At 49.9% G+C, this 12703-nt stretch overlaps 1 protein-coding gene across 7 annotated transcripts in view; it reads left to right on the top strand.

The window, feature by feature from the left end:
- The window catches only part of HMGXB3 (HMG-box containing 3), a 205552-nt gene that overhangs the window by 112321 nt on the left and 80528 nt on the right, over positions 1 to 12703 (top strand). For all 7 annotated transcript variants that reach the window (XM_068278426.1, XM_068278430.1, XM_068278428.1 and 4 more), the window contains exons 13-14: positions 10850 to 10981; positions 11677 to 11861. In XM_068278426.1, the coding sequence (XP_068134527.1) occupies positions 10850 to 10981; positions 11677 to 11861 (317 nt within the window). The remainder of the gene's footprint in view (positions 1 to 10849; positions 10982 to 11676; positions 11862 to 12703) is intronic.

The raw sequence follows: 12703 nt of genomic DNA, 5'->3' as shown, positions 1-12703 counted from the left end.
CCACAATGCAGATCCTGATCCCTCCCACTTCTCCATCCCACTGCTCTTCCCACAGTGCAGATCCTGATCCCTCCCACTTATCCATCCCACTCCTCCTCCCACAATGCAGATCCTGATCCCTCCCACTTTTCCATCCCACTCCTCTTCCCACAATGCAGATCCTGATCCCTCCCACTTCTCCATCCCACTCCTCTTCCCACAATGCAGATCCTCATCCCTCCCACTCCTCTTCCCACAATGCAGATCCTGATCCCTCCCACTTCTCCATCCCACTCCTCTTCCCACAATGCAGATCCTGATCCCTCCCACTTCTCCATCCCACTCCTCTTCCCACAATGCAGATCCTGATCCCTCCCACTTCTCCATCCCACTCCTCTTCCCACAATGCAGATCCTGATCACTCCCACTCCTCCATCCCACTCCTCTTCCCACAATGCAGATCCAGATCTCTCCTACTTCTCTATCCCACTCCTCTTCCCACAGTGCAGATCCTGATCCCTCCCACTCCTCTTCCCACAGTGCAGATCCTGATCCATCCCACTGCTCTTCTCACAGTGCAGATCCTGATCCCTCCCACTTCTCCATCCCACTCCTCTTCCCACAATGCGGATCCTGATCCCTCCCACTTCTCCATCCCCCTCCTCTTCCCACAGTGAAGATCCTGATCTCTCCCACTTCTCCATCCCACTCCTACCACAATGCAGATCCTGATCCCTCCCACTCCTCCATCCCACACCTCTTCCCACAGTGCACATCCTGATCCCTCCCACTCCTCTTCCCACAGTGCACATCCTGATCCCTCCCTCTTCTCCATCCCACTCCTCTTCCCACAGTGCAGATCCTGATCCCTCCCACTTCTCCATTCCACTCCTCTTCCCACAGTGCAGATCCGGATCCCTTCCACTCCTCCATTCCTCTCCTCTTCCCACAGTGCATATCCTGATCCCTCCCACTCCTCCATCTCACTCTTCCCACAGTGCAGATCCTGATCCCTCCCACTTCTCCATCCCACTCCTCTTCCCACAGTGCAGATCCCGATCCCTCCCACTCCTCCATCCCACTCCTCCATCCCACTTCTCTTCACACAGTGCACATCCTGATCTCTCCCACTCCTTTTCCCACATTACAGATCCTGATCCCTCCCACTTCTCCATCCCATTCCTCTTTCCACAGTACAGATCCTGATCCCTCCCACTTCTCCATCCCACTCCTCTTCCCACAGTGCAGATCCTGATCCCTCCCACGCCTCCATCCCACTCCTCTTTCCACAGTGCAGATCCTGATCCCCTCCCACTTCTCCATCCCACTCCTCTTCCCACAGTGCATATCCTGATCCCTCCCACTCCATCCCACTCTTCCCACAGTGCAGATCCTGATCCCCACCCCCTTCTCCACCCCACTCCTCTTCCCACAGTGCACATCCTGATCCCTCCCACTCCTCTTCCCACTCCTCTTCCCACAATGCAGATCCTGATCCCTCCCACTTCTCCATTCCACTCCTCTTCCCACAGTGCAGATCCTGATCCCTCCCACTTCTCCATCCCACTCCTCTTCCCACAGTACAGATCCTGATCCCTCCCACTTCTCCATCCCACTCCTCTTCCCACAGTGCAGATCCTGATCCCTCCCACTTCTCCATCCTACTCCTTTTCCCACAATGCAGATCCTGATCCCTCCCACTTCTCCATCCCACTCTTCTTCCCACAATGCAGATCCTGATCCCTCCCACTTCTCCATCCCACTCCTCTTCCCACAATGCAGATCCTGATCCCTCCCACTTCTCCATCCCACTCCTCTTCCCACAGTACAGATCCTGATCCCTCCCACTTCTCCATCTCACTCCTCTTCCCACAGTGCAGATCCTGATCTCTCCTACTTCTCCATCCCACTCCTCTTCCCACAATGCAGATCCTGATCCCTCCCTCTTCTCCATCCCACTGCTCTTCCCACAGTGCAGATCCTGATCCCTTTCACTTCTCCATCCCACTTCTCCTCCCACAGTGCGGATCCTGATCCCTCCCACTCCTCCATCCCACGTCTCTTCACACAGTGCACATCCTGATCTCTCCCACTCCTTTTCCCACATTACAGATCCTGATCCCTCCCACTTCTCCATCCCACTCCTCTTCCCACAGTACAGATCCTGATCCCTCCCACTTCTCCATCCCACTCCTCTTCCCACAGTGCAGATCCTGATCCCTCCCACGCCTCCATCCCACTCCTCTTCCCACAGTGCAGATCCTGATCCCCTCCCACTTCTCCATCCCACTCCTCTTCCCACAGTGCATATCCTGATCCCTCCCACTCCATCCCACTCTTCCCACAGTGCAGATCCTGATCCCCACCCCCTTCTCCACCCCACTCCTCTTCCCACAGTGCAGATCCCGATCCCTCCCACTCCTCCATCCCACTCCTCTTCCCACAGTGCACATCCTGATCCCTCCCACTCCTCTTCCCACAGTACAGATCCCTATCCCTCCCACTTCTCCATCCCACTCCTTTTCCCACAATGCAGATCCTGATCCCTCCCACTTCTCCATCCCACTCCTCTTCCCACAATGCAGATCCTGATCCCTTCCACTCCTCCTCCCACAATGCAGATCCTGATCCCTCCCACTTCTCCATCCCACTCTTCTTCCCACAATGCAGATCCTGATCCCTCCCACTTCTCCATCCCACTCCTCTTCCCACAATGCAGATCCTGATCTCTCCCACTTCTCCATCCCACTCCTCTTCCCACAATGCAGATCCTGATCCCTCCCACTCCTCTTCCCACAGTACAGATCCTGATCCCTCCCACTCCTCCATCCCACTCCTCTTCCCACAATGCAGAGCCTGATCCCTCCCACTCCTCTTCCCACAGTACAGATCCTGATCCCTCCCACTCCTCCATCCCACTCCTCTTCCCACAATGCAGATCCTGATCCCTCCCACTTCTCCATCCCACTCCTCTTCCCACAATGCAGATCCTGATCCCTCCCACTCCTCTTCCCACAGTGCAGATCCTGATCCCTCCCACTCCTCCATCCCACTCCTTTTCCCACAGTGCAGATCCTGATCTCTCCCACTTCTCCATCCCACTCCTCTTACCACAGTGCAGATCCTGATCCCTCCCACTTCTCCATCCCACTCCTCTTCCCACAATGCAGATCCTGATCCCTCCCACTCCTCCATCCCTCTCCTCTTCCCACAATGCTGATCCTGATCCCTCCCACTCCTCTTCCCACAGTGCAGATCCTGATCCCTCCCACTCCTCCATCCCACTCCTCTTCCCACAGTGCAGATCCTGATCTCTCCCACTTCTCCATCCCACTCCTCTTACCACAGTGCAGATCCTGATCCCTCCCACTTCTCCATCCCACTCCTCTTCCCACAATGCAGATCCTGATCCCTCCCACTCCTCCATCCCTCTCCTCTTCCCACAGTACAGATCCTGATCCCTCCCACTTCTCCATCCCACTCCTCTTCCCACAGTGCAGATCCTGATCCCTCCCACGCCTCCATCCCACTCCTCTTCCCACAGTGCAGATCCTGATCCCCTCCCACTTCTCCATCCCACTCCTCTTCCCACAGTGCATATCCTGATCCCTCCCACTCCACCCACTCTTCCCACAGTGCAGATCCTGATCCCTCCCACGCCTCCATCCCACTCCTCTTCCCACAGTGCAGATCCTGATCCCCTCCCACGCCTCCATCCCACTCCTCTTCCCACAGTGCAGATCCCGATCCCTCCCACTCCTCCATCCCACTCCTCTTCCCACAGTGCACATCCTGATCCCTCCCACTCCTCTTCCCACAGTACAGATCCCTATCCCTCCCACTTCTCCATCCCACTCCTTTTCCCACAATGCAGATCCTGATCCCTCCCACTTCTCCATCCCACTCCTCTTCCCACAATGCAGATCCTGATCCCTTCCACTCCTCCTCCCACAATGCAGATCCTGATCCCTCCCACTTCTCCATCCCACTCTTCTTCCCACAATGCAGATCCTGATCCCTCCCACTTCTCCATCCCACTCCTCCTCCCACAATGCAGATCCTGATCTCTCCCACTTCTCCATCCCACTCCTCTTCCCACAATGCAGATCCTGATCCCTCCCACTCCTCTTCCCACAGTACAGATCCTGATCCCTCCCACTCCTCCATCCCACTCCTCTTCCCACAATGCAGATCCTGATCCCTCCCACTCCTCTTCCCACAGTACAGATCCTGATCCCTCCCACTCCTCCATCCCACTCCTCTTCCCACAATGCAGATCCTGATCTTTCCCACTTCTCCATCCCACTCCTCTTCCTACAATGCAGATCCTGATCCCTCCCACTCCTCTTCCCACAGTGCAGATCCTGATCTCTCCCACTTCTCCATCCCACTCCTCTTACCACAGTGCAGATCCTGATCCCTCCCACTTCTCCATCCCACTCCTCTTCCCACAGTGCAGATCCTGATCCATCCCACTTCTCCATCCCACTCCTCTTACCACAGTGCAGATCCTGATCCCTCCCACTTCTCCATCCCACTCCTCTTACCACAGTGCAGATCCTGATCCCTCCCACTTCTCCATCCCACTCCTCTTCCCACAATGCAGATCCTGATCCCTCCCACTTCTCCATCCCACTCCTCTTACCACAGTGCAGATCCTGATCCATCCCACTTCTCCATCCCAATCATCTTTTCAGAGAACAGAACAGGCGAGCATATAGTCTGAATAATCACTAACAACTTTTTGATGCAACAGAAACTCAAAAAGGGAAAGTAACTTAATGTACCTGTAGGGAATAATAGCCGCATGCAGGTGTCATAAAGCTTACAGTAATATCCGCATGCATGTGTCATAGAGCTTACAGTAATTGCTGCATGCAGGTGTCATAGAGCTTACAGTAATATCCGCATGCAGGTGTCATAGAGCTTACAGTAATAGCTGCATGCAGGTGTCATAGAGCTTACAGTAATAGCTGCATGCAGGTGCCATAGAGCTTACAGTAATTGCCGCATGCAGGTGTCATAGACCTTACAGTAATAGCTGCATGGAGGTGTCATAGAGCTTACAGTAATGGCTGCATGCAGGTGTCATAGAGCTTACAGTAATAGCTGCATGCAGGTGCCATAGAGCTTACAGTAAAAGCTGCATGCAGGTGTCATAGAGCTTACAGTAATAGCTGCATGGAGGTGTCATAGAGATTACAGTAATAGCTGCATGCAGGTGTCATAGAGCTTACAGTAATAGCTGCATGCAGGTGCCATAGAGCTTACAGTAATAGCTGCATGGAGGTGTCATAGAGCTTACAGTAATGGCTGCATGCAGGTGCCATAGAGCTTACAGTAAAAGCTGCATGCAGGTGTCATAGAGCTTACAGTAATAGCTGCATGGAGGTGTCATAGAGCTTACAGTAATAGCTGCATGCAGGTGCCATAGAGCTTACAGTAAAAGCTGCATGCAGGTGTCATAGAGCTTACAGTAATAGCTGCATGGAGGTGTCATAGAGCTTACAGTAATAGCTGCATGCAGGTGTCATAGAGCTTACAGTAATAGCTGCATGCAGGTGCCATAGAGCTTACAGTAATAGCTGCATGGAGGTGTCATAGAGCTTACAGTAATAGCTGCATGCAGGTGCCATAGAGCTTACAGTAATATCCGCATGCAGGTGTCATAGAGCTTACAGTAATAGCTGCATGCAGGTGTCATAGAGCTTACAGTAATAGCTGCATGGAGGTGTCATAGAGCTTACAGTAATAGCTGCATGCAGGTGTCATAGAGCTTACAGTAATAGCTGCATGCAGGTGCCATAGAGCTTACAGTAATAGCTGCATGGAGGTGTCATAGAGCTTACAGTAATAGCTGCATGCAGGTGTCATAGAGCTTACAGTAATTGCCGCATGCAGGTGCCATAGAGCTTACAGTAATAGCTGCATGCATGTGTCATAGAGCTTACAGTAATAGCTGCATGCAGGTGTCATAGAGCTTACAGTAATATCCGCATGCAGGTGTCATAGAGCTTACAGTAATATCCGCATGCAGGTGTCATAGAGCTTACAGTAATAGCTGCATGGAGGTGTCATAGAGCTTACAGTAATAGCTGCATGCAGGTGTCATAGAGCTTACAGTAATAGCTGCATGCAGGTGTCATAGATCTTACAGTAATAGCTGCATGCAGGTGCCATAGAGCTTACAGTAATAGCTGCATGGAGGTGTCATAGAGCTTACAGTAATAGCCGCATGCATGTGTCATAGAGCTTACAGTAATAGCTGCATGCAGGTGCCATAGAGCTTACAGTAATAGCTGCATGCAGGTGTCATAGAGCTTACAGTAATATCCGCATGCAGGTGTCATAGAGCTTACAGTAATAGCTGCATGCAGGTGTCATAGAGCTTACAGTAATGGCCGCATGCAGGTGTCATAGAGCTTACAGTTATAGCCGCATGCAGGTGTCATAGAGCTTACAGTAATATCCGCATGCAGGTGTCATAGAGCTTACAGTAATAACTGCATGCAGGTGCCATAGAGCTTACAGTAATAGCTGCATGCAGGTGTCATAGAGCTTACAGTAATATCCGCATGCAGGTGTCATAGAGCTTACAGTAATAGCTGCATGCAGGTGCCATAGAGCTTACAGTAATAGCTGCATGCAGGTGTCATAGAGCTTACAGTTATAGCCGCATGCAGGTGTCATAGAGCTTACAGTTATAGCCGCATGCAGGTGCCATAGAGCATACAGTAATAGCTGCATGCAGGTGTCATAGAGCTTACAGTAATTGCTGCATGCAGGTGTCATAGAGCTTACAGTAATAGCTGCATGCAGGTGCCATAGAGCTTACAGTAATAGCGGCATGCAGATGTCATAGAGCTTACAGTAATATCTGCATGGAGGTGTCATAGAGCTTACAGTAATAGCTGCATGGAGGTGTCATAGAGCTTACAGTAATTGCTGCATGCAGGTGTCATAGAGCTTACAGTAATAGCTGCATGCAGGTGCCATAGAGCTTACAGTAATAGCTGCATGCAGGTGTCATAGAGCTTACAGTAATAGCTGCATGCATGTGTTATAGAGCTTACAGTAATAGCTGCATGCATGTGTCATAGAGCTTACAGTAATAGCTGCATGCAGGTGCCATAGAGCTTACAGTAATAGCTGCATGCAGGTGTCATAGAGCTTACAGTAATATCCGCATGCAGGTGTCATAGAGCTTACAGTAATAGCTGCATGGAGGTGTCATAGAGCTTACAGTAATAGCTGCATGCAGGTGTCATAGAGCTTACAGTAATTGCTGCATGCAGGTGTCATAAAGCTTACAGTAATAGCTGCATGGAGGTGTCATAGAGCTTACAGTAATATCCGCATGCAGGTGTCATAGAGCTTACAGTAATAGCTGCATGCAGGTGTCATAGAGCTTACAGTAATAGCTGCATGCAGGTGTCATAGAGCTTACAGTAATTGCTGCATGCAGGTGTCATAAAGCTTACAGTAATAGCTGCATGCATGTGCCATAGAGCTTACAGTAATAGCTGCATGCAGGTGCCATAGAGCTTACAGTAATAGCTGCATGCAGGTGTCATAGAGCTTACAGTAATATCCGCATGCAGGTGTCATAGAGCTTACAGTAATAGCTGCATGCAGGTGTCATAGAGCTTACAGTAATAGCTGCATGCAGGTGTCATAGAGCTTACAGTAATATCCGCATGCAGGTGTCATAGAGCTTACAGTAATTGCTGCATGCAGGTGTCATAGAGCTTACAGTAATGGCTGCATGCAGGTGTCATAGAGCTTACAGTAATGGCTGCATGGAGGTGGCATAGAGCTTACAGTAATATCCGCATGCAGGTGTCATAGAGCTTACAGTAATAGCTGCATGCAGGTGTCATAGAGCTTACAGTAATAGCTGCATGCAGGTGCCATAGAGCTTACAGTAATATCCGCATGCAGGTGTCATAGAGCTTACAGTAATAGCTGCATGCAGGTGTCATAGAGCTTACAGTAATAGCTGCATGCAGGTGTCATAGAGCTTACAGTAATAGCTGCATGGAGGTGTCATAGAGCTTACAGTAATAGCTGCATGCAGGTGTCATAGAGCTTACAGTAATAGCTGCATGCAGGTGTCATAGAGCTTACAGTAATGGCCGCATGCAGGTGTCATAGAGCTTACAGTAATGGCCGCATGCAGGTGTCATAGAGCTTACAGTAATGGCCGCATGCAGGTGTCATAGAGCATACAGTAATGGCCGCATGCAGGTGTCATAGAGCTTACAGTAATGGCCGCATGCAGGTGTCATAGAGCTTACAGTAATGGCTGCATGCAGGTGTCATAGAGCTTACAGTAATAGCTGCATGGAGGTGGCATAGAGCTTACAGTAATATCCGCATGCAGGTGTCATAGAGCTTACAGTAATAGCTGCATGCAGATGTCATAGAGCTTACAGTAATAGCTGCATGCAGGTGTCCTAGAGCTTACAGTAATAGCTGCATGCAGGTGTCATAGAGCTTACAGTAATGTCTGCATGGAGGTGTCATAGAGCTTACAGTAATAGCTGCATGCAGGTGTCATAGAGCTTACAGTAATGTCTGCATGGAGGTGTCATAGAGCTTACAGTAATAGCTGCATGCAGGTGTCATAGAGCTTACAGTAATAGCTGCATGCAGGTGTCATAGAGCTTACAGTAATTGCTGCATGCAGGTGTCATAGAGCTTACAGTAATAGCTGCATGCAGGTGCCATAGAGCTTACAGTAATAGCGGCATGCAGATGTCATAGAGCTTACAGTAATATCTGCATGGAGGTGTCATAGAGCTTACAGTAATAGCTGCATGCAGGTGTCATAGAGCTTACAGTAATATCTGCATGCAGGTGTCATAGAGCTTACAGTAATTGCTGCATGCAGGTGTCGTAGAGCTTACAGTAATAGCTGCATGCAGGTGTCATAGAGCTTACAGTAATAGCTGCATGCAGGTGTCATAGAGATTACAGTAATATCCGCATGCAGGTGTCATAGACCTTACAGTAATAGCCGCATGCAGGTGTCATAGAGCTTTCAGTAATAGCTGCATGCAGGTGTCATAGAGCTTACAGTAATAGCTGCATGCAGGTGTCATAGAGCTTACAGTAATAGCCGCATGCATGTGTTATAGAGCTTACAGTAATATCTGCATGGAGGTGTCATAGAGCTTACATTAATTGCGGCATGCAGGTGTCATAGAGCTTACAGTAATAGCTGCATGCAGGTGTCATAGAGCTTACAGTAATTGCTGCATGCAGGTGTCATAGAGCTTACAGTAATGGCTGCATGCAGGTGCCATAGAGCTTACAGTAATAGCCGCATGCAGGTGTCATAGACCTTACAGTAATAGCTGCATGCAGGTGTCATAGAGCTTACAGTAATAGCCGCATGCAGGTGTCATAGAGCTTACAGTAATAGCTGCATGCAGGTGTCATAGAGCTTACAGTAATTGCTGCATGCAGGTGTCATAGAGCTTACAGTAATAGCTGCATGCAGGTGTCATAGAGCTTACAGTAATAGCTGCATGTAGGTGTCATAGAGCTTGCAGTAATAGCTGCATGTAGGTGTCATAGAGCTTGCAGTAATTGCTGGATGCAGGTGTCATAGAGCTTACAGTAATAGCTGCATGCAGGTGTCATAGAGCTTACAGTAATCGCTGCATGCAGGTGTCATAGAGCTTACAGTTATAGCTGCATGCAGGTGTCATAGAGCTTACAGTAATAGCTGCATGCAGGTGCCATAGAGCTTACAGTAATAGCTGCATGGAGGTGTCATAGACCTTACAGTAATAGCTGCATGCAGGTGTCATAGAGCTTACAGTAATAGCTGGATGCAGGTGTCATAGAGCTTACAGTAATAGCGGCATGCAGATGTCATAGAGCTTACAGTAATATCTGCATGGAGGTGTCATAGAGCTTACAGTAATAGCTGCATGCAGGTGTCATAGAGCTTGCAATAATTGCTGGATGCAGGTGTCATAGAGCTTACAGTAATAGCTGCATGCAGGTGTCATAGAGCTTACAGTAATAGCGGCATGCAGATGTCATAGAGCTTACAGTAATATCTGCATGGAGGTGTCATAGAGCTTACAGTAATATCCGCATGCAGGTGTCATAGAGCTTACAGTAATAGCTGCATGCAGGTGTCATAGAGCTTACAGTAATCGCTGCATGCAGGTGTCATAGAGCTTACAGTAATAGCTGCATGCAGGTGTCAGAGCTTACAGTAATAGCTGCATGCAGGTGTCATAGAGCTTACAGTAATAGCTGCATGCAGGTGTCATAGAGCTTACAGTAATCGCTGCATGCAGGTGTCATAGAGCTTACAGTAATAGCCGCACGCAGGTGTCATAGAGCTTACAGCAATAGCAGCATGCAGGTGCCATAGAGCTTACAGTAATAGCTGCATGCAGGTGTCATAGAGCTTACAGTAATAGCTGCATGCAGGTGTCATAGAGCTTACAGTAATAGCTGCATGCAGGTGTCATAGAGCTTACAGTAATAGCTGCATGCATGTGTCATAGAGCTTACAGTAATAGCTGCATGCAGGTGCCATAGAGCTTACAGTAATAGCTGCATGCAGGTGTCATAGAGCTTACAGTTATAGCCGCATGCAGGTGTCATAGAGCTTACAGTAATAGCTGCATGCAGGTGTCATAGAGCTTACAGTAATAGCCGCATGCAGGTGTCATAGAGCTTACAGTTATAGCCGCATGCAGGTGTCATAGAGCTTACAGTAATAGCTGCATGCAGGTGTCATAGAGCTTACAGTAATAGCTGCATGCAGGTGTCATAGAGCTTACAGTGATAGCTGCATTGATGATTGCGCTTAGCATTGATTTTCTTTTGCTTTGTTAATTAGGACTCTTCAACGTGGGGAACAAATTGCTGGTGAGTTTAGATCTCCTCTTCTCCATCCGCAACCAGATCAAGCTGGGTGACGACCCCAGAGTCTCCATCAGTAACATCTTGGAGTCAGTGCAGGGGCAGGCTGGTAAGTATGTAATACATGGTACGGGGCACATTTGTGTTTTCTGCTTGATAGTCACCTTCCATTCTATCCCTCCCCTGCCAGAGAAGTTGCTGAGCCTGGAGGAGGTGCTGGGGGTGCAGGGGAGGCTGGTAAGGATGGGGATCAGTATATAATACAGGTTACAGGGCACATGTTGTGTTTCCTGCTGGGTGGGTGTTATGCTATACTCACCTCCCCTCTATCCCTCCCCTGCCAGAGAAGATGCTGAGCCTGGAGGAGGTGCTGGGGGTGCAGGGGAGGCTGATAAGGATGGGGATCAGTATATAATACAGGTTACGGGGCACATGTTGTTTTTCCTGCTGGGTGGGTGTTATGCTATACTCACCTCCCCTCTATCCCTCCCCTGCCAGAGAAGAGGCCGAGCCCGAGGAGGTGCTGGGGGTGCAGGGGAGGCTGGTAAGGATGGGGCTCAGTATAGAATACAGGTTACGGGGCACATGTTGTGTTTCCTGCTGGGTGGGTGTTATGCTATACTCACCTCCCCTCTATCCCTCCCCTGCCAGAGAAGAGGCCGAGCCCGGAGGAGGTGCTGGGGGTGCAGGGGAGGCTGGTAAGGATGGGGATCAGTATATAATACAGGTTACGGGGCACATGTTGTGTTTCCTGCTGGGTGGGTGTTATGGTATACTCACCTCCCCTCTATCCCTCCCCTGCAGAGAAGATGCTGAGCCCGGAGGAGCTGCCGGCGGTGCAGGATCTGCTGAGTTGTGGATATTGGGCATTTGAATGTCTTACTATACGCGACTACAATGATATGATCTGCGGGGTATGCGGAGTGGCACCAAAAGTGGAGATTGCACAAAGAAATGCAGAGAACACCCTGACACTGACCAGCATAGAGGTAACTGGATATAATGTCATTGTCTTCTGTTTCATGTCATTGACTGATTTAAGGTGCTGGATCCAGTGCTGGGGTAGCTGTGGACCTGCAGCGAGCTAAGCATGCCGTGACAAAAAATGGAAATGTCTATGCTCTGGAAAGTGGGCATGGTCATGACAGGTCATGGGCAGGGCCATATGTACATGAACAGCCTGACCTGACGTCTCTGCTATGCGTCACAAACATGGAAAGTGGGCGTGGTAATGACAGGTCATGGGCGGGGCCATATGTACATGAACAGCCTGACCTGACGTCTCTGCTATGTGTCACACACATGGAAAGTGGGCGTGGTAATGACAGGTCATGGGCAGGGCCATATGTACATGAACCGCCTGACCTGACGTCTCTGCTATGCATCACACATATGGAAAGTGGGCTTGATAATGACAGGCCATGGGCGGGGCCATATGTACATGAACCGCCTGACCTGAGGTCTCTGATATGTGTCACACATACTGAAAGTGGGTGTGGTAATGACAGGTCATGGGCGGGGCCATATGTACATGAACCGCCTGACCTGATGTCTCTGCTATGTGTCACACACATGGAAAGTGGGCGTGGTAATGACAGGTCATGGGCAGGGCCATATGTACATGAACCGCCTGACCTGACGTCTCTGATATGTGTCATGCATATGGAAAGTGATTGTGGTAATGACAGGTCATGGGCGGGGCCATATGTACATGAACCGCCTGACCTGATGTCTCTGCTATGTGTCACACACATGGAAAGTGGGCGTGGTAATGACGGGTCATGGGCAGGGCCATATGTACATGAACCGCCTGACCTGAGGTCTCTGATAT

Source organism: Hyperolius riggenbachi, chromosome 3, assembly GCF_040937935.1.
Source record: "Hyperolius riggenbachi isolate aHypRig1 chromosome 3, aHypRig1.pri, whole genome shotgun sequence".
In the NCBI taxonomy this organism is placed as follows: domain Eukaryota; kingdom Metazoa; phylum Chordata; class Amphibia; order Anura; family Hyperoliidae; genus Hyperolius; species Hyperolius riggenbachi.
Note: the sequence above shows the minus strand (reverse complement) of the source record. Positions and strands in the feature narration are given on the sequence as shown.